Here is a 20295-nt window from a genome sequence, read left to right as displayed (position 1 = left end):
AATATGTGTAATGTGAGTCCCCTTCGGGGTGAGGGCGGAATATAAATGATGTAAATAAATAAATAATAAATAAAATTTGTAGTTTGGCAAGACACCAGCACTTATCTGACAGAGGCAGCTAAAAAGACCACGTAAAACTATAATTCCCAGGATGTATAGCATTGAACAGCCACAGCCAAAGAGATGCCAAACTGGGTTGTTGTGCATTTTGTGGGCTTTATGGCCATGTTCCAGAAGCATTTTCTCCTGACATTTCACCCATTTATTGCAGGCATCCTCAGAGGTTGTGAGGTATATTGGAAAACCAAGCAATACAGTAGAGTCTCACTTATCCAGGCTTCGCTTATCCAAGTTTCTGGATTATCCAAGCCATTTTTGTAGTCAATGTTTTCAATATATCATGATATTTTGGTGCTAAATTCGTAAATACAGTAATTACAACATAACATTGCTGCGTATTGAACTACTTTTTCTGTCAAATTTGTTGTATAACATGATGTTTTGGTGCTTAATTTGTAAAATCATAACCTAATTTGATGTTTAATAGGCTTTTCCTTAATCCCTCCTTATTATCCAAGATATTTGCTTATCTGCTTATGTATATCTGTGGAAGGTCTAGGGTGGGAGAAACAACTCTCGTCTGTTGGAGGCCAGTGTGAATGTTGTAATTAATGACCTCGATAGCATTAATGGTCTTGCAAGCCTCATTCCTGCCTGGGAGAATCCTTTGATCTGAGGTGTTAGCTGCCCCTGATTGATTCATGTCTGGAATTCCTGTTTTCTGAGCGTTCTTTTTTTACTGTACTGATTTTAGAGTTTTTTAAATACAGGTAGCCAAATTGTGTCCATTTTCATGATTTCCTCCTTTCTGTTGAAATTGTCCACATGGTTGATGTTTTTTTATTGGGATAATTGTGTTGTGGCTCTGTGATTGATATTTGATTATTGTATCGGGCAAGGCCCCATGTAAGCCGCCCCGAGTCCCTTCGGGGAGATGGGGCGGGGTATAAAAATAAAGTTATTATTATTATTATTATGGTTGTGGATTTCAATGGCTTCTCTGTGTAGTCTGATATGATAGTTGTTAAGTGCTCCTGCATTTCTGTGTTCTCAAATAATATATTGATGCCAAACTGCATTAATTCTACAGTGCAGACGATCCCATTGGACATTGGTTCTCAACCCAGTGGGTCCTCAGGTGTTTTGGCCTACAACTCCCAGAAATCCCAGCCAGTTTACCAGCTGTTAAGATTTCTGGGAGTTGAAGGCCAAAACATCTGGGGACCCACAGGTTGAGAATCACTGCCATAGTAGGCTATGCTGATGGCCTTGTTTTCTTCTGCCAAGATCCAAAGGCCTTTTTGTTTCAGCGGCCTTTTGATGCATATAAAGAAGGAAACTACAAATCCCAGGATTCCATAGCATCGAGCCATGGCAGTTCAAGTGGAGCCCAATCTACATTCCTTCTGCAGAACAGAAAGCGGCATAGACTCGACGCCTCCCCTCTCCCGGCTTTGTCTTTTTGTCTTTCCCGGCGGCGCATGAAAGAGCGGAAGTGCTTTGATGTTTGGCGGAAGCGGAAGCGCGTCCTTGAAGCGTGATGGCGGCGCTGGTGAGGGTTGTGGTGAGTGGAGCTCCGAAGCCTCGCCGGGCGCTTCTCTGTGGGGGAACGGGCGGCTCAGCGCGGGCAGAGCAGGCCGCACGGCCTGAGGGGAAGGCGCCCGTTGCGAAGGCCTTCCCCTGCGCCCTTCACGCTGCTTAAGTCGGTTGTGTTGGTACACAGAGCGCGGTGACCCTTCCATAGAGGGTGTTGTGGCTTGGGACGGGAGAGAGAAGTGTGTGGGACTGACTCCCTTTGAGGGGAGAGAGGTCCTGAAAATGGGAGTAAGAGCCCCATCCCTCCAAGATCTTATGGTCCTGGAGAGAGGGGACTCTTACTCCCATTTTCAAAGTGGTGTCAAACAGCATTCATTCCACAGTGCAGATGCACTCCTAATTTCTATTTCAAGTCTCGTTGGAATAATGCCAAGCATCTTCTCTTGTGGTATACAACCAGATATAATTATGCAAGGCAATGGTTTCAGTTGTATTCCCAGATCTGTTAGGCAAACAGAGATTTTGCCAGTACATAAAAACAGCAGAGCTTTAGAAGTGTTTTTCAGTGCCCACACACACACACACATATATACAGTAGAGTCTCACTTATCCAACATTCACTTATCTAACGTTCTGGATTATCCAATGCAGTTTGCCTCCTGCCCAGATCCACATCTGTTTCTCTAGACCAGGGATCCCCAAACTAAGGCCTGGGGGCCAGATGCGACCCTCCAAGGTCATTTACCTGGCCCCCGCCCTCAGTTTTAGACTTCAGCTCGCCCGAAGTCTGAAATGACTTGAAGGCACACAACAACAACAACAACAATCCCAATTGACTTTACTATCTCATTGGCCAGAAGCAGGCCAACGCTTCCCATTGAAATCCTAGTAGGTTTATGTTGGTTAAAATTGTTCTTATTTTTAAATATTGTATTGTTCTTTCATTGTTGTTGTTTTTTGCACTACAAATAAGACATGTGCAGTGTGCATAGGAATTTGTTCATATTTTTTTTCAAATGATAATTCGGCCCCTCAACAGTCTGAAGGATTGTGGACCGGCCCGCTGCTTAAAAAGTTTGAGGACCCCTGCTCTAGACAGCAAGGATTGAACTTTTTATGGATTTAATTTCCCACAATGTTGCTATTGTAAGTTCATTTTATGCAATTCTGTCTTTATTTGTAGTCAATTTGTTAGTAGCCAATGTTTTTTTGTCAATGTTTTCAATATATTGCGATATTTTGGTGTTAAATTCATAAATACAGTAATTCCTACATAACGTTACTGTGTTTTGGACTGCCTTTTCTGTTGATTTGTTGTAAAACATGATGTTTTTGGTGCTTAATTTGTAAAATCATAACATAATTTGACATTTAATAAGCTTTTCTTTAATCCCTCCTTATTATCCAACATTTTCGCTTATCCAACATTCTGCCTGCTCGTTTATGTTGGATAAGTGAGACTCTACTGTATATATATTCTCCCATAAAACAACTTGCTTTATATCATTCACTCAAGAGACAAAAAACCCATATTTGATTTACTCACAACCTTCATGTGTTCAGCATTCACAGGTACAAAACATATCAGTTTAGTTTCAGATATGTTTGAGATAACAAATGTTTGAGGGACAAATGCAAGATACTTCACTTCGGCAGAAAAAATGGAAATCAAAGATACAGAATGGGGGACGCCTGGCTTGACAGCAGTGTGTGCGAAAAAGATCTTGGAGTCCTCGTGGACAACAAGTTAAACATGAGCCTACAATGTGATGCGGCAGCTAAAAAAAGCCAATGGGATTTTGGCCTGCATCAATAGGGGAATAACGTCTAGATCCAGGGAAGTCATGCTCCCCCTCTATTCTGCCTTGGTCAGACCACACCTGGAATACTGTGTCCAGTTTTGGGCACCGCAGATGAAGGGAGATGCTGACAAGCTGGAAAGCGTCCAGAGGAGGGCAACTAAAATGATTAAGGGTCTGGAGAACAAGCCCTATGAGGAGAGGCTTAAAGAGCTGGGCATGTTTAGCCTGCAGAAGAGAAGGCTGAGAGGAGACATGATAGCCATGTACAAATATGTGAGGGGAAGTCATAGGGAGGAGGGAGCAAGCTTATTTTCTGCTGCCCTGCAGACTAGGACACGGAACAATGGCTTCAAACTACAGGAAAGGAGATTCCACCTGAACATCAGGAAGAACTTCCTCACTGTGAGGGCTGTTCGGCAGTGGAACTCTCTCCCCCGGGCCGTGGTGGAGGCTCCTTCTTTGGAGGCTTTTAAGCAGAGGCTGGATGGCCATCTGTCGGGGGTGCTTTGAATGCAATTTCCTGCTTCTTAGCGGGGGGTTGGACTAGATGGCCCTTGAGGTCTCTTCCAACTCTACTATTCTATGATTCTATGATTCTATGATTCTATAATTCTCTGTGCCAGCTAGCCAGGACATCTCTCTTACAACAAAACAGCTATCAACAGGTCACATAGTCAAAAGGAGAGAGAAGAAGAGTCCCTTTTATAACTTCTCAGGAACCATAGAGTAAAGGAAGCTGCATACTAGAACATACATACAGGAAACAGGATAATAAACATTACTAGAGAAGGCTTGAAGATGGTTGTCATTTCTAACACTGAAGAGGACTCAAAGCCTCTTAGCATAAAAGCATCAGCATAACAATTTAAACATATACAAATATGCGAACATTGAAACCGGATTAAATATAACCACTGTTAAAAAAATTCCCAGTTAAAAAACATTAAAACACATTCAAAGGGAATTTGGTGTCTCATCGCTTTCCCGCCAGTGGCAGCTTATGGCTGCTTGTTGCAATATATGTCCCGCATGGAAACTTTTGACCTTCTTTGGGACTCACTTCGCTGATGGAGAAAGAAAGGCATCATAAAGTACATCTACACAGCACTATTAATGCAATTTGGCACCACTTTAGCTGCCACAGCTCGATGCTGTAGAATAATGGGTGGTGTAGTTTTGCAAAGTTGCTGCCTAATATTGCTGGCGCCTCACCAAAGTACAACTCCCAGGATGCTACAACTCCATAGCATTGCACATGGCAGTTAAAAAGTGGTGTCGACCTGCATTCATTCTGTGTTGCAGATGCACCCATAGAGAAATAAAATTGGAAGAGACCACGAGGGTCATCCAGTCCAACCCCATTTTGCCATGCAAAAAAGCATGATCAGAGCACTCCCAACAGATGGCCATTCAGCCTCTGCTTAAAAACCTCCAGAGAAGGAAACCACCAAACTCCGAGGAGCATCCCAAAGTCGAACAGGTCTTACCATCAGGGGGTTCTTCCATCTATTGTTTAGGTGGAATCTTTTTTCCTGTTGTTTGAATCCATTGCTCCGTATCCTGTTCTCATCAATATGACATCCTTAACAGAACTCTTAACAGTAGTGATACAGAATCTCTTACCATTTTCATTTGGTAAGTGTAAAGGTTTTCCTCTGACATTAAGTCTAGTCATGTCCAATTCTGCGGTGGTGGTGCTCATCTCCATTTCTAAGCTGAAGAGCCAGCATTGTCCATAGACGTCTGGAAGGTCATGTGGCCGGCATGACTGCATGGAGCACAATTACCTTCCTGCCGGAGCAGTACCTATTGATCTACTCACATTTACATGTTTTTGAACTGCTAGGTTGGCAGAAGCTGGGGCTAACAATGGGAGCTCACCCTGCTCCCCGGATTCAAACCATCGATCTTTCAGTCAGCAAGTTCAGCAGCTTAGTGGTTTAACCCGCTGTGCCATCGGGGCTCTTTCATTTGGTACTTTAGTTATTTTTCTGTTGCTTTTAAGCATGTCTTACAGCCCTTGTGATTTTATGAGTTTCCCAGTCCTCTTTGATTATCTCTTTGTATGTTTTTTCTAGAAAGGTGATAAGCTTTCTCTTCATAGATAGCTTACTCATATATGTCATCCTACCAAGTTGGAATGATAGCAAGCATGGTGAGGTAGTTTAAATGATGGACTAAGACTCAGGAATACCAGGGTTCAGATTCCCACTTGGCCATGGAAATCCACTGGGTGACCTTTGGCAAGTCACACTCTTTCAGTCTCAAAGGAAGGTAATGGCAACTGAATAAATCTTGATAAGAAAAACCCATCCTAGAGTCACCATATGTAAGAAACAATGTGAAGGCACACAACAACAAAGACAAGGTGGAATGACAGTCCCCAAGTTATGAACAAGATAGGTTCTTTAGGTTTGATCTTAAGTTTAGTTTGTACATTTTTAAGTGTAACTCCTGCCATATGTATATAGGCTTCAGATAGCATAGGGAAGGGTTAACACCCCTGTGGTGTTCGTTTTGCTGTCTGTGCCCTTGTTCAGGGGATTTCACCTCACTTTCTGTCCTTGTGACAATTGGATTTTTTTTAAAAAATTAGCTTGTTGTGGAAAGAAGAATTGATCATAAAGCTTCAGTGGAGTGGTCTTTTCCCCATGATAACTCTTTCAGGAGTGAATTTCCCTTCCTTAGGAGTAGATTTCTCATTTCTGTCTCATCCCTGTTCTTAACTATGAGTCATTTGTAAGTTGGATGTTTGTTACTTGGGGATTTCCTGTATATGTAAATAGTTTGGTGTAAAGGAAAATAGTTGGTTTTGCATGCTGTTACAAGATAAATACAATGGAGAACATTACTTTTCCCCAAAATCTACTTGGATCAAAATTTGAAACAGAAGTGAATACATCTTGAAAAGCTGAATGGATAGGATGATGATGATGATGATGATGATAATTTATTTGTAGACCACCCTATCTCCCCAAAGGGACTCAGAGTGGTTTCCACATTCAGTGCCAACAATGAGAAGACATATAAACAAATTACATCAAAACAGAAGACATCAAACAATATAATTTTAAACTGAATAACTAACAAAATTAACCAAAGATAATAATAATACTTTATACCCCACCCTCTCTCCCTCAAGGGACTCAGGGTGGTTTCCAAAGTATAACAAAAATGGCAAACATTCAATGCCAGGAACAAATAGAATAGTTAGAACTGACAATTTGCCTGATCAAATGCTTATACATTTGAAGTTGTCATAATTGTTGCTTGCAAGTATAATATAAACAGAGTGAATCACACTGTTGAATTTTGCTAACAACTTTTAGAACCTTGATAGAACTAACAACTTTTTTCAAATAAGTATGCAATTGCAGTGTTAATGGATGATAAATATAATGAATTTAATCACATTTAAAAAAGCAAGTTCATTTGTTCATGTTTAATCCCCTTGGCTTTTCTTATTCTCTAGAAGCGCCGAGCAGGAGAATCTCAATGGATTGCGTTATGCAGTGGATTGATACAAACAACTTTAGCTCAGCCACAATGGGGCAGAATGCTTCATGGCACTCTCCAGGTGAGATTTTATTTATTTATTTCCATGTTTGCTTGGTTTAGATGCGTGGGTGGAAACACAGAATGTATAATGTTACAAATTATTTGGATGGCTTGGGGATGACTGGAAGAAATAAATTGTGAATCACACACAGTTTGCAGTGTACTAATTTTAGGAATGCCATAATTGATGGCTTGCTGTATTAATCTTTGTTATGTCTTCTTTTTAGGACCCAATATGGTATGCATAATGTAAAACAAAATTGTCCCTCGCAAATGTTTAATAATTTGAGAGAAAAAGTGTCTTTTACGTACTGCTTTACTAGTGGCGTCACAATTAGACTAATCAGAAACAATGCCAAGCTAAACTGTGCATTGGGAAAATTGTGTTAGATAGTTAAGTGCTTGATTATAATTGGATCAAACCCATGAGTGTCTCAAAGATATTGATTGGTGGACCACATTTTAAGAGATATGTCATGGGTGCTTGCTATTCAGTTATTGGTAAAAAGGTAACTTAACAATTAAGTATGCTATAGATATGACATGCAAGCATACAGAAAAACTATGATGACGAAACAACACAAAGAATGAAGACTATCCCATCAGACTTGCCTTTGGTATTAGTTTTCCTAGACAGATCTCTAATTACATTTTTTTTAAAAAATCTGTGTTGAATTTACATTTTAGAGTAGTTTATCACACCAGTAAAGAACTATACTAAGCAAAAGACAGATAAAGTAGTGCTTGATGCTAGTTCTTTGCTATGGAGCAATGTTTTTCTAGATGTTGAAACTTTGCACCTATAAAAACTAGCAAGAACATCCACATTGATAGGCCAAGAGCTGTTGCAGAAACCATGCAGTGTGTTTTCTTCTTGTCTATTTGGAGGAAGGTGATGTTAGCAATGAATTTGTTGGGAAGAAAATGTGTGTGAGCGAAAGATCATTTTCGATTTTTACAATGCTATCAAGCTGGTAAATTTTGGTCAGTATTAGAGAATTTGTTCCTATCCTTTGTTCATTTATTTTGTGTAAGATTGAGGACATCATTGGGCTTTTTAATCTGAACTGCTGTGCTAACGGAGAATGAAACCCAATGTGTGATTTGTATAATTTTTCTGAATAACTTTATTTATACCATTCCATTTCCCCAAAACATACTCATGACAACTATGGATATGTTGTCTTTTAACCTAACAGTGATCCAATTTTGTACTTCTATCTTACATGTTTACCATTTCTTTTTGTTATTTTTTTTCAGAGATATAAGAACAGCCAATCACGTCTAACCAGCATTTGCTGTGGATTGATACAAACTGTTGGGACAGTAAAACAGCCCAATAGAACATTTCATCACACAAAAAGGGTCAGGAGAAAATTATGTTCTGTATTATGTCTGTGTTGTTTGAACATATTGGAGTAGAACAGTTATACTGTACAGAGATCTGCGATGAGATTTTTGAGGTTGTTTCTAAGTATCAGGTTGATATTTCCATAAGTTTATTGTGAAAGAGAAACATTAAACCCCCGAATAACTGATACATATTATTTTAAAGATTTTGATAAATGAATGGAGAAAGAATTGCTGATTTCTAGTCATAATATTAAAGGGCGAGATAGTCAGGGTACTCTGTGGATCTGCTTACTGGGAGCCATGGAGTTATAGTTCTTCATCAGTTTTTATACTGCATGTTAGGCATTGTGTGCAAATTATCTTCTGAAAATGATAGTTGATGTAAAATCATCTTACTAACTCTAGTGAAGAGTTATCTGAAACCTTGATCTGATGCCTATTGTTTAGTCCCTTTCTTTTCTTTCTTGAGTTAAAGACCTGTGCAAGGACATCAAAAAGAGAGAGTATGATTAGAGGGTGTTGTGTCAATAGGACTGCTTTGCAGTAGAAATTGATTTGATTAGAGATGCATAGTGGAATGGTCCCCAGTTATTCCAACATGTTTGATCCAGCTGTGTGGCTTCACCCAACTGTTTGTTAGGCTCCGTCACTGTGTGGAAGCCCTGTATTCATTGTGGTTGATAAGAGAATATGGATATAAAACAAACCAAACAGGGATTGAAGGAAGAACAGTTCACACCATGGAAGTAATGAATGTGTGACAAGTGATGTAGTAGCATTTGGTTGGGAAAATAGATTGGGCTGTGAAAGGAGAAGGGAAATACTTTGAAATGAAGAGAAAGAAGAGGGAGACTAATGGCTCTGTAGAAGTACAGACAAAAGGGATGCATGCTATGGAGCACAGAGGGAAAAGGTAGAGATTTGATTGTAAAAGAAGACATTGAAACTTGCAAAAATTGATTTTAGCTATTAATACGGTTTTGCAACCTTGTTGAATTAATAAAGATGAACCGATTAATTTAAATTCTGTGCCCTTGGTCCAAACAAATACACATTTTCAGTTTGTTTATATTTCTCATCCACCCTCATCTTGAGATAGCTTTGCTATTCAGCCACAAAAACAGAGGCTTGCACCATCATAAGGCAAGGATTCTTCATTCCCGCCACTCATTTTCTTTCTTATTGAACTTTCCCTTAAGCCTGCTATATGAGAATTCAGTCCTTCCTCTGTTTACTTCCTCCTCTCCAAACTGTTATCCATTTTAAGCTAATGAAATAATCTTGTGATGGAACATATTTTGCACATATGGAAAACACTTTCTTAATAAAAAAACATGCCTTCCACAATGTCTTTAATATTGTTACAGGTTTTTACAACCAAAGATTCCCTTCAGCCATCTGAAGAGAAAGTAGGTGCTTTCACGAAGATGATAGAAGCAATGGGCTTTACAGGACCACTAAAATATAACAAATGGGTAAATATTGCATTTTAATAGGCTTGCTCCATTTCATCTACTTTGACAAAAGAGAGATCACCAAAATAAACTAGTCCCTAATTCTTGCTTACAGAAGTTACTTGAATGTCTTTATAACACAAATGTATGCATGTCTGTTCAGAAATCCCATTGAATTTATTCAGACTGACCACCAGACTATTGTGTTTAGGATCATGGCCATTGTTAATCTAGAAGCAAAATTACTGAAAGCTTGTATATGTGGACCATTAGACCTTTGAAAGCACCATAAGATTAACATTTGTTATGGCATAAACTGTGGAATGGAGTAGCTTATGATTAAGTAGTAAACTTTTTGGCTGTATTACTAAACACACACTAGGAACTGTGCCCTCTTGCTTATTCACTTATTTCAAATAAAATATACAGAATCTAAGAACTTGAAAAAACTCAGTGCATTAGAATTGGGCTAAATATTATTCAAAGATGAGCAAGGCTTAAAGGGGGTGGGGCCTACCCTTCTGACTGGAAGCCAGGGGATGACGGCTCTTCCTCGTCCTCTGTAATTTGGACTTTATTTTTGTAGGTTTTTTTAATCAAAAGATATAGATTAGATGACTATGTCTTTTGTGGCCAAATTTGGTGTGATTTGGTTTAGTGGTTTTGTGGTTTACTCCATGGGAAAAACGCGTGCACATTGCATTTATATATATTTTTATATATATATATATATATATATATATATATATATATATATATAGAGAGAGAGAGAGAGAGAGAGAGAGAGAGAGAGAGAGAGAGAGAGAGAGATAAATTTGAGATGGCAACATGATTTTATTAGCTGTTCATAGCCACTAAACTAGGCATGGGTAAACTGAGGCCCAGGGGCCGGATGCGGCCCTCTGGGAGCTTACCTCAGGCCCTCCTCATTTTCCCTGTACTCTTGGCATAAGGACACAGCGGCCTGCTGCACCCTTATGCCAAAAATGGGGGAGGCAGGCACACAGCAGCTGAGAGCCCTTTGGAGCACTCTCAGCCACTGCATGTCTCACCCTCTTTCTGGCATAAGGACGGTGCAAGTGGACCCATCCTTACGCTGGGAGGACAACTCAAGGCACATGGTGGCTGCCAAGAGAACAGCCCCAGGATTGGGGAGTCATCTTGAGTCCCGCCTTCCTCCCGGCATAAGGATGAGGCAAGCAGTGGGCTCAGCAAGCAGCAGGCCCAGCCACATGGCAGCTTCCAAGAGGACAGCCCGAAGATTGGGGGAGGAGGATCAGGGCAGTCACTTTGTGTCCTGCCTTCCTCCCAGCATAAGGATGGGACAAGCAGCCCCGTCCTTATGCTGGGAGGACAACCTGAGGATGACCCAGGCCCTACCCTGCACCTTCCTGGGCCCTACTTTTTGCAGGCCTGTCCCACCCAGCGTGTAAATGGCTCCCCTCTCTCCCAGCCCGGCCCTCTTGGCTGGGCCCGCAATGCGGCCCCAAGTCAAAAAAGTTTGCCCAAGCCTGCACTAAACAGATATTATACAAGATGGTGGTGTGATTGATGAAAATAGGGCTGTTAAAATATGTTGTAAACATTAAAATTAAATGTTTTTTTTTTCTTTTTCAGAAAATTAAAATAGCAGCACTGCGTATGTACACATGTTGTGTAGAAAAAACAGACTATGAAGAATTCTTTAACAGTAAGTTTTTCATCATTTTTGCCCTATTTCTTTTATATATCTTCCTCAGGTTATGGCTGAAGTAAAACAGCCTGCAGTTTTGTGAGTTTCATAATCAGATATTGCTCAATTTTTTCTAACTAGTTATTTACCTTTAGGAGGACATTTGTTTCACATTGACTGTGAAACAAAACTAGCAACATGACCTTTATTTTGCCCATTGAAAAAAGAAAGAGGTTACTGAATGTCTATACATTTCTGGCTTGGAAAGACATCAAATACTGGACTTCAGAGCCATGAAATAATAAAGTATTTTGCATAATTGTCCAAAAGAAGTACCACTTAGGGACCTGCTAGTTTTCCCTGTGTATGGGATCGTAGCCTTTAAACTATTACTTCCACTAGTCACCATATTCAGATTTATATGTTGGACCATTAGAGAAATCCAAATAGCAAAAGCAGCATAATATTATGTTAACTTTGTTTTCATTTGTTTTGAGCTAGTTTTATTATACTTACTTTTAGATCATTGGATGGCATTTGTTCTGGTTGCTCTTCTTGATTTTAATCTTGTAAACTAGTGAAATTGCTTATAGTTCTGCCCAAGAGAGGGTTGTACAGTTACATCAGGGTGGAGAAAAGTGGGATAGAAATGAAGTAAATAAATAATGAATACATTCTGTGTAGTCAAATGGGTCAGAATCACACTTGCCAAATCTCCCCAACCCACTATTGAACTTCCTTGCTGTTATTAAGTTAGCTTTCTGTGATTCAAAAGTTAATCTATAACTTGCCACTTCAAACATTCCTCATCTTATTGTCCCCCATGGAGGAATTTTTCTAGTAACAATGAGAGCTGATGCCATTGCAGTCCATAATAGGCTTGTTTCTTAACATGGTAACTGGAAAACATGTGGTCCATCACCTAGGACTCTTGCGTTGTATACCTTGAAGTCACCGAACTTGAGAAAAGAAGACTGGGTGGGGGTGGAGTCATTGAACCACCACTAATTAATGTACTTATTTTTAAACAAACTATTAATATAATCAAGTAATGGAAATGTTTATAATTAATTTTTAAAGGATTTCAGATGCCCGACACATTGAACTCTTGGTTTTTAGTATCACAACTTCACGTCTGGTAAGTAAAACTCTAAAAAATTATATTTTCTGCATTTTGCAGCTTCATAGTGGCTGAAAGAGAAGGCTGTCACTTATGGTAACAAAAATATCAAACTTCAACATGCTAACTCCTGAGCAACTTTTAGAAACAAAGGTCAAAGAAGTGTAATATTTATAGTAGTTCTAAAGTTTAGTAGTGGGAAGGATATGGCTTGTGAGTATCTTTGAAAGCTTCATTCAGGCAGAATGGAAAGGTCTCTTATTTAGCTGTTTTAGGAAAAACTCACATTTACGTAAAAAGTGGTTTAAGTTGTGATAATGTATGGTGATTTTACTTGCTGGTTGTCAGAAGCCTTTAACAAATTACACCATTGACATTTACATTTGCACCTCTAAAATGTACCTACAGATTAAGCGAGCTCCAGTTTGGTTACATGTAGAATATTTAACACCTCAGAAAGTTAGCTTTCCCTTCTTGTGTTAAATAACTAGCCAAGAAAAATAATTAGATGAAAAATTGATTTTGCCTAAAGTTTTGATTTGAAAAGGTCAAAGTGGTGTAACAGTGGTGTAGAAGGAAGGAAATTATTTCTCCTAATTGCCCAGCCCTCTGTAACCCAATGATACTAGATTTTTTGTACCAATATAGCAACTGAGAAGATCAAAAGGTGTAAGTGAGCAAAAATTAACGACTTGACCTAGCATATATTTATGCTATATTCTTCATGGCTCTTTCTCCCATTCTTCCTCAATTACTAGAGTTCTAAAATATATTATCTCCATTTTATTGATGTGTGATGTTAGTTTACAACAGATCTTAATTTGGCAAAACATTTGAAACATGTTATACATGTATATATTTGCTGCGCTGCATTTAATAAAATTCCTTTATTAGAATTTGTAATCATAGAAGAAGATGTGAAGGGGGTATTTTTGAAAAATCCAGAATGCCTGAATAATTTTAGACTAGCTTTACCAATCAGCGGATCAAAAACACTGATACTTTGTTGATTCTTTCTCTGTCTATGTCTATATCTATATATCTATATATTCTATTCTATATTCTATATCCATAATAAAAGTGAAACCCCGTATGTGTGTATGTGGCACGGGTGTCCACTCACACAGACAGCCTCTGGCCTCCACAAACAGGCTATAGTTCCCAATGCTGAGAAGCCAGCAAGTCACTCCTGTCCATTGACATTGCGGTTACAGCGAGCTCCATGAACATGTAGCCCAACCCTTGCCAATGTCCTCCTCAAACACCACCACCCAAGAAATGCTTTCATGTGGGGACTATTTCATCCTAGATTTTGCTTTTTCCACCACAGGCAGGCATCCCAGGGTTGGTGTGGAATTTGCATGACCCTGCCTACTGCCCTTCCCTTTCAAATCTGTCTGCATAACTGAGGAGCAACTAAACTTACTGGAGGAGTTTGGGAGATTGAAGTTGTAGTTTACCCTGCATCAAGTCAGAGCACTGTGACTCTTACTGGGGAATTTAGAGGAATTGTAGTTCACCTACACCCAGAACTCTATAAACCCAAACAATGATGGCTCTGGGCCAAACTTGCCATGCATACCCGATATGGCCAGATTTGAATACTGGTGGCTTTTGAGGGGAATTGGCCTGGACATTTGGGAGTAGTAGGTACTGGGATTTATAGTTCACCTGCAATCGAACCCCACTGATGATGGACCAGGACCACACTTGGCACACAGAGCCCCCATAACTAATAGAACATATTGGACAAGTTTGGGGGAAAGGGACTTATAGTTCACCTTCATCCAGAGAAACAGTGACCCCCGCTGACAATGGACCAGGACCACACTTCGCATAGAGAAGCCTCATGACCAACTGAACATACTACAGGGGTTTGTGGGAATGGGCCTTGATTTTGGGAGTTGTAGTACACCAGCATCCAAAGAGCACTGTTCAAGGAGCTCCACTGGCTGCCATTTATTTTCCGAGCCCAATTTAAGGTGCAGGTGCTTACCTACAAAGCCCTGAACGGTTTGGGACCATCCTACCTCCGTGACCGCATCTCTGTCTACGAACCCATGCGTTCACTTTGGTCATCTGGAGAGGCCCTGCTCGTGATCCCACCTGCGTCGCAAGCGCGGTTGGTGGGGACACGAGATAGGGCCTTCTCCGTGGTGGCCCCCCGACTCTGGAACACCCTCCCCAAGGATCTCAGACAGGCCCCTACACTGGCAGTCTTCAGAAAGAACTTGAAGACCTGGCTGTTCCAATGTGCCTTCCCAGATTAATAGGAAATCTCCAATACCAAGTCCCATAAGCACTTTATTAGAATTAAGATCACATATCGCATTCTGCACTTGCCCTATAAGCCTTATATATCACCTGTCACTTTTAATCTTGTACTCATTACTCTGGCCCGGCCCAGTTCTATTGTGTTTTAGCGTATTGTTATTGCTTGTGGTTTATACTGTTTTAATTCTTTTAATTTGCCTTTGTTTGTATTGTTATATTGTGTGTTGAGGCCTTGGCCTTTGTAAGCCGCATCGAGTCCTTCGGGAGATGCTAGCGGGGTACAAATAAAGTTTAATAATAATAATAGCCCAGCCAACAACAGTTCTGGACCAAACTTGGCACACAAACTCAACATAGCCTGCTGTGGATACTGACAGATGTTTTGAGACAATTTCCCCAGGAATCTAGCAGTTCAACGCCATCCAGAGAGCACTGCAGCCAGGCAATGACCAGCCAATGACTGATCTAGACCACACTTGGTACATAGACCCAAAATGGCCAACTTTGAATATTGGCAGGTTTGGGGAGGATTGATTCACAATTCTGGGAATTGTAGTTCACCCACTCCAAACTGAAAATACATAACATTCAAGGACAAATAATGCCTTTTTCAAATAACCTGGGCACCGCCGGATCCCCAAGCTAGTTCTTAGATAAAAACAAGCCTCTGTAGCACAAAAACCTAGTTTGTCTGCAACCAGATCTGAAATTGTCAAATGCTGGAAGATGCTAGGAAATTTCAATATTCAAGGATAGGGTAATTGCATCTGGACTGTTGCTTGGTATTAATAGCTCATGTAAGGAATGGCAGGTGGGCTGAATAAAAATGATGTTGTAAGGAGACTTTTTTCTTGAACTACGCAATGGCCAAGGTGCATGCAGGGGGACACCTACAGAATGTAGTCAATTTTGGCCAGAACTAGATTAGCTACCTAAAACCATTTTAAGGGACCACAACTACTATTGGCAACATATCAATGAATTACTTTGACTAGGGTTGTTTATTTAAGCTACATAAAAAGGAAAGTAATTGTCAAGCCGATGCTATAGCCTACAAAAAACTAAACCAAACTGCCGTTTCTACTGAATCCACCATACCTTTAGATCCATTGTTTCTTACTGTTGTTTCTTGTTTTATCTTTTCTTGTTGTAATTTATGTCTAGTCAATGGAATCTTTTTACTCTTAACATGGGCCTAGTATCTGAAAACCTCTTAAATAAAAGTACAATATTGTTGGACCCCTAGGCTGCAGGGCACTTTAAAACCATACTTGAACCCCAGCGTATAAAGCAAGCAAGCTGTTTATTGAAGATTATATGTAAGCAATAGCAATTCAAAGTTCAAAGTTAATACAATGGTATTTAAATCCACAAGAACAAAGTACTTGAGAATCTTGAAGCAAGAGTCTATAAAATCACTCAAAGAACAGAGTCCAAACATGATATCAAAGTTAGTCCCAATAAAGGTATCAAGATTAGTCCAGGCAAGACATCAAGGATTAGTCCAAGGCACAGTATCAAACTGGATCACAGGAGGCAAGATGGGAACACAGGAAATCAAACTGGAACACAAGAGGCATAACTCCCAAGATTAGTCCAGGGTATAGGATCAAATCCGAACTGCAGGATTACTGGAACATCAACTGGATACACCAAAATCCACAGAAACAAGGACAAGACTGGATCAAGAATCAAGGTACAAAGCTGCAGGAAATAACATGGATCCATAGGAACGAGAAGCAGAGATCTCTCTTCCTTGATTTATCAAAATTACCACCTCTGAATCTTTCCGAGAAAGCAGCCCTTCTTAAGAGAAACTCAAGGTCTCTTCCCGTAAGAAGCTGCTCATTATTTCGTTTCAATAACAATCAGTTGCTGTGTCTGAAACTCTCCCTTTCTCTCCTCTGCTGATTAATCACTCTTTTCCTGTCAAATTCATTAATGTTATCATTTCCAGAACCCGAACTAGAATGCCCATCTGGCAAAATAAGGCCTGACCTTGACTCCTTTGAGGAATTTAGTTCAAGCTTCCTGCTTGAAACCATTATGTCTCTGGTCCCAGAATCCACTGTGACAAACTCTGGCTGCATAGGAACAGGAATCTCAGACTCTGACAAGCCGGGTGCAGGGACAAACACAGGCTGAACAAGCCCAACCTCAGGCTCACCTGACAGCTTAAATGGAGGCTGGGCTACAACAAACATGAAGGAAAAAAGGACTAGCTGTGCAATGCAATTTAGTTTCCTTAGTCAGACTCAAGAGCACCTTGAATGATGATCTTTTGTCAGGTGGTCTTGCTGATATTTGATCTCTCTGTATTATTGATGATCTTAGTATCTTTCTATGGGAGCTGTCTGAATTGAAGGTCACTAAGTTGCATTGGGTTCTGCTACTATATGGATGGCTGTTTCTAGAGAATGGTGCTTAGGCGTTCAGCCCCATGAGGCATCCAGTATGGTATTCCACAGGATTCTACCCTCATTATTATTTAACATCTGCCTCAGATTGGGGAAAATACAGCCCAAAAGTCCCATAATACACATCCAGTGCCCCCCAGACCACCTCAAAAATATATTTAAAAACCCATAGTGATATTGTTAAAGTGAGGATTTGGGGATGCATTTCTACCAGTATACTAATGAACTCCTTTTTCATTTCATCTCAAGCCAATGTGATGGTAGATGTGCACAACCAGTATTTCCTCTAGCTAGGTTAGCTAGGGCTCACACAAGATAAGCTAAGGTTCTATTTTGTGTTGAATTACTGCCATGTGTTGTACTTTAGATTGCCTACATTTAATTTGGAAACTCTTTTTCGGAAATCTTTGGCCAGGTTTCTGAATGGTACGAAGTGATGTGAATGCATAGGCTACACTTCTGATTGCAAGTTAATTTCAAGTCAATCAACAAAATGCTGATTAGCCTATAAGATGTTAGATGACAGGAAGCCAATACTTTTAAGGTCCACCTCCTCATGAATCAACCCAGTACCTGAGATCAGAATCAGAGGCACTTCTTTCAGTGCCTTCTCCAGGGGAAACTTGAGAGAGGACTTTCCTCTTTTTTGTGTTACACCTGTATTCATGAAATGTTCCACTCAGTGATGTTTGGCTGGTATCCAGTATCAGGCAAAGATGTATTTATTTTACCAGGCATTTGGATATTAATTATGGCCTGACTGTTTTGGACTGTGTTTGAGGCATTCATTCTGTGTTTAAAAAGTAATTGCATTTTGTAGGTGAACACATCTAGTATTGTTTAATAGATTGTATTTAGTGTAGTGCATTATTATTTAGAATGCTAAGCCTGGTTTATATCTTGTTTGTTTTACAATTACAAAGTTCTGTGTTCTTCTATGTATGCATTTCAAGTTGCTTTGAGACTGTTTCTTGAGGTAGAAAGTTATAGCAACACTAAAGTAATTTAAAAGTAGACAGTTGTGAAAGCATGTTCATCTCTATGGTGTTGATCCTTCCCTATGATGAATGATGGTTTTTGTTTGGATTTGCTGCTGTTCAGTTAACAGAATTGCTAATACGAGGGCTGAGCAAGCTCTGGAAAGCAGCCTGGAGGAGTGGCGTAGGCTCCCAAGGAGAAGCAGCCAGGATCAGCCATGGCTTGCAATCGGCCAAGGCTTGCAAGTGCTTGCAAGCCCTGGCCAATCCTGACTGCTTCTCGAGAGCCTATGTTGCTCTCCTCCAGGCCGCTTTCTGGAGCTTGCTCAGCAGCCAGGCCGAGCAGGCCTTCTTAGGCAAGCCCACGCCTTTTCCTTGAGCGGGCAGGAAGGGAAGGGAAGCTGCAATGTTTTGATTCTCTCTTGAGATCTCCTTGCAAAAGAAGCGAGAGCGGGATTCTTCCTTGCTTGCTTTTGCTCTCTTCCTGGTGCATTCATTGTTCAGCCTGGCTGTGTTTCAGCATTGCAATAGCGCGGGGATTTTGCTGTTTCATGGGGGCGTCCAGCCCCACGCGGCGGGTTGCACACTGTTGAGGGCGGAGGCAGCAGAATTTAGTGGGGAAGGAGTATCCAAGCTCATTCATCGCTATGATAAGTGCCTAGATTTGAATGGTGACTATGTTGGGAAGTGGTATTTGGGTGTGGCTTTCAACTGCATATGGTAAATGTTTTCTCCTATACTTTGTTCATTTTTAATTCCAAAACGTAATCTACTTTCTGGATAACCCTCATAAATAGAATCCAAATCCAGTAGTTAGTTCCAACTAGAATTAGACCTGTTCACTCAGTAAACCTGACATAAGTGTTGACTTGCAAAGCTCTCATTGACACTTTGGGTTTGCCCTTGTTCAGACAAACAGTTGGATTTATGCCTGGCTATCAGCTGAAATCAGTTATTCTGAGCTACTTGCATTGACTGCCCAGGTTGTACTTTTGTCTAAAAGTGAAGATGCTACCTTCATGGCTATTAAAGGGGTTTGGCCAAATAGTTCAGATAGTAGTAAATACAGTACAACCTCATATTTCACAAAGTCATTGCAGTTTCTATAGAGTTACTATATAGCTATGAAGAATGTGTAAACATTCAATATTTTTTCATTCTATGTATAGTGATAAATTGGCCAAAATTATTACAGAAAACTCAAGATACAGTATATTTTGGGATTTGATTCCAGAACCCTACTGCTTAACAGAATCTGTAATGCTGAAGTCCCATTGTATGCCATAGCATAGTAAAATGGTATCCTTTATATAAACTGTTGAACAATTCAAATAAATGCCAGGGAAAGCCCAAGAATCTATGAAATAGCAAAAGGTTATAGCAGGGTATGGCTACATATCAGCAGTCTTTTAAACTTGAACACGCCTATCTGTATTTTATAATGCATTTTATGAATGTCTGATGTAAGTTAATTTTTTATCTGATTTATAGTGTATTGTACAATTTTTATATATGCATTTTATTGTAAACCGCCCTGAGTCCCCTGTTGGGTGAGAAGGGCGGGATATAAATATTGTAATAAATAAATAAATAAATTTTGCTATTTGGTGTGCTTCAGAATCAAGGTTTGCTTTTAACATTTTTCTCCTGAATATTTTCAAGACATGGTTGGTTGAATCCATAGATGCAGAAGCCATGAATGCAATGTTATAGAAACTTGTCCTAGAAATCCTGGGTGTTTTTTTTTTACTTTCTGTGCCAGGATAGAGTAGAAAGAATAGAATTTTTTAAATTTAAAAACATTTAATAAAATGAACATAATTTATCCTTTATATGTATTATTATCCATCTTGGTTAAGAGTGTATGGCAGCAGTGAAATAAAGCAGCACTGCAAAATATTTTAAACAAGTAAATATCATGTCTACAAGTATTAAACATAAGCTTAAGTAATGTAACCTGTTTTGAAGACATGGGTACAACGTAGCAAAGCAGGTTTATTTCTTCTCACTTCCTGGATAGAGGTTTTTTCTTCGTGTACTCTGTGAATGCACACTAATGGAGAAGGCTGCGC

General features: G+C 39.9%; 1 protein-coding gene across 5 annotated transcripts in view; it reads left to right on the top strand.

Annotated features, from left to right (window-relative positions):
- Positions 1 to 1466: 1466 nt before the first annotated feature.
- The window catches only part of LOC100562946 (ubiquinol-cytochrome-c reductase complex assembly factor 1), a 50583-nt gene continuing 31754 nt past the window's right edge, over positions 1467 to 20295 (top strand). The window contains exons 1-6 of one of the 5 annotated variants that reach the window (XM_003220470.4): positions 1467 to 1624; positions 6871 to 6975; positions 8217 to 8321; positions 9677 to 9784; positions 11381 to 11453; positions 12516 to 12573. In XM_003220470.4, the coding sequence (XP_003220518.1) occupies positions 1601 to 1624; positions 6871 to 6975; positions 8217 to 8321; positions 9677 to 9784; positions 11381 to 11453; positions 12516 to 12573 (473 nt within the window). In that variant the 5' untranslated portion in view covers positions 1467 to 1600. Of the gene's footprint in view, positions 1625 to 2697; positions 2743 to 5244; positions 5373 to 6870; positions 6976 to 8216; positions 8322 to 9676; positions 9785 to 11380; positions 11454 to 12515; positions 12574 to 20295 lie in introns of those variants that run through there. The other 4 variants (XM_062978741.1, XM_062978745.1, XM_062978744.1 and 1 more) reach the window with 4 other exon arrangements.

The sequence above is a fragment of the Anolis carolinensis genome, chromosome 4 (genome assembly GCF_035594765.1).
Source record: "Anolis carolinensis isolate JA03-04 chromosome 4, rAnoCar3.1.pri, whole genome shotgun sequence".
NCBI classification, from domain to species: domain Eukaryota; kingdom Metazoa; phylum Chordata; class Lepidosauria; order Squamata; family Dactyloidae; genus Anolis; species Anolis carolinensis.
Note: the sequence above shows the minus strand (reverse complement) of the source record. Positions and strands in the feature narration are given on the sequence as shown.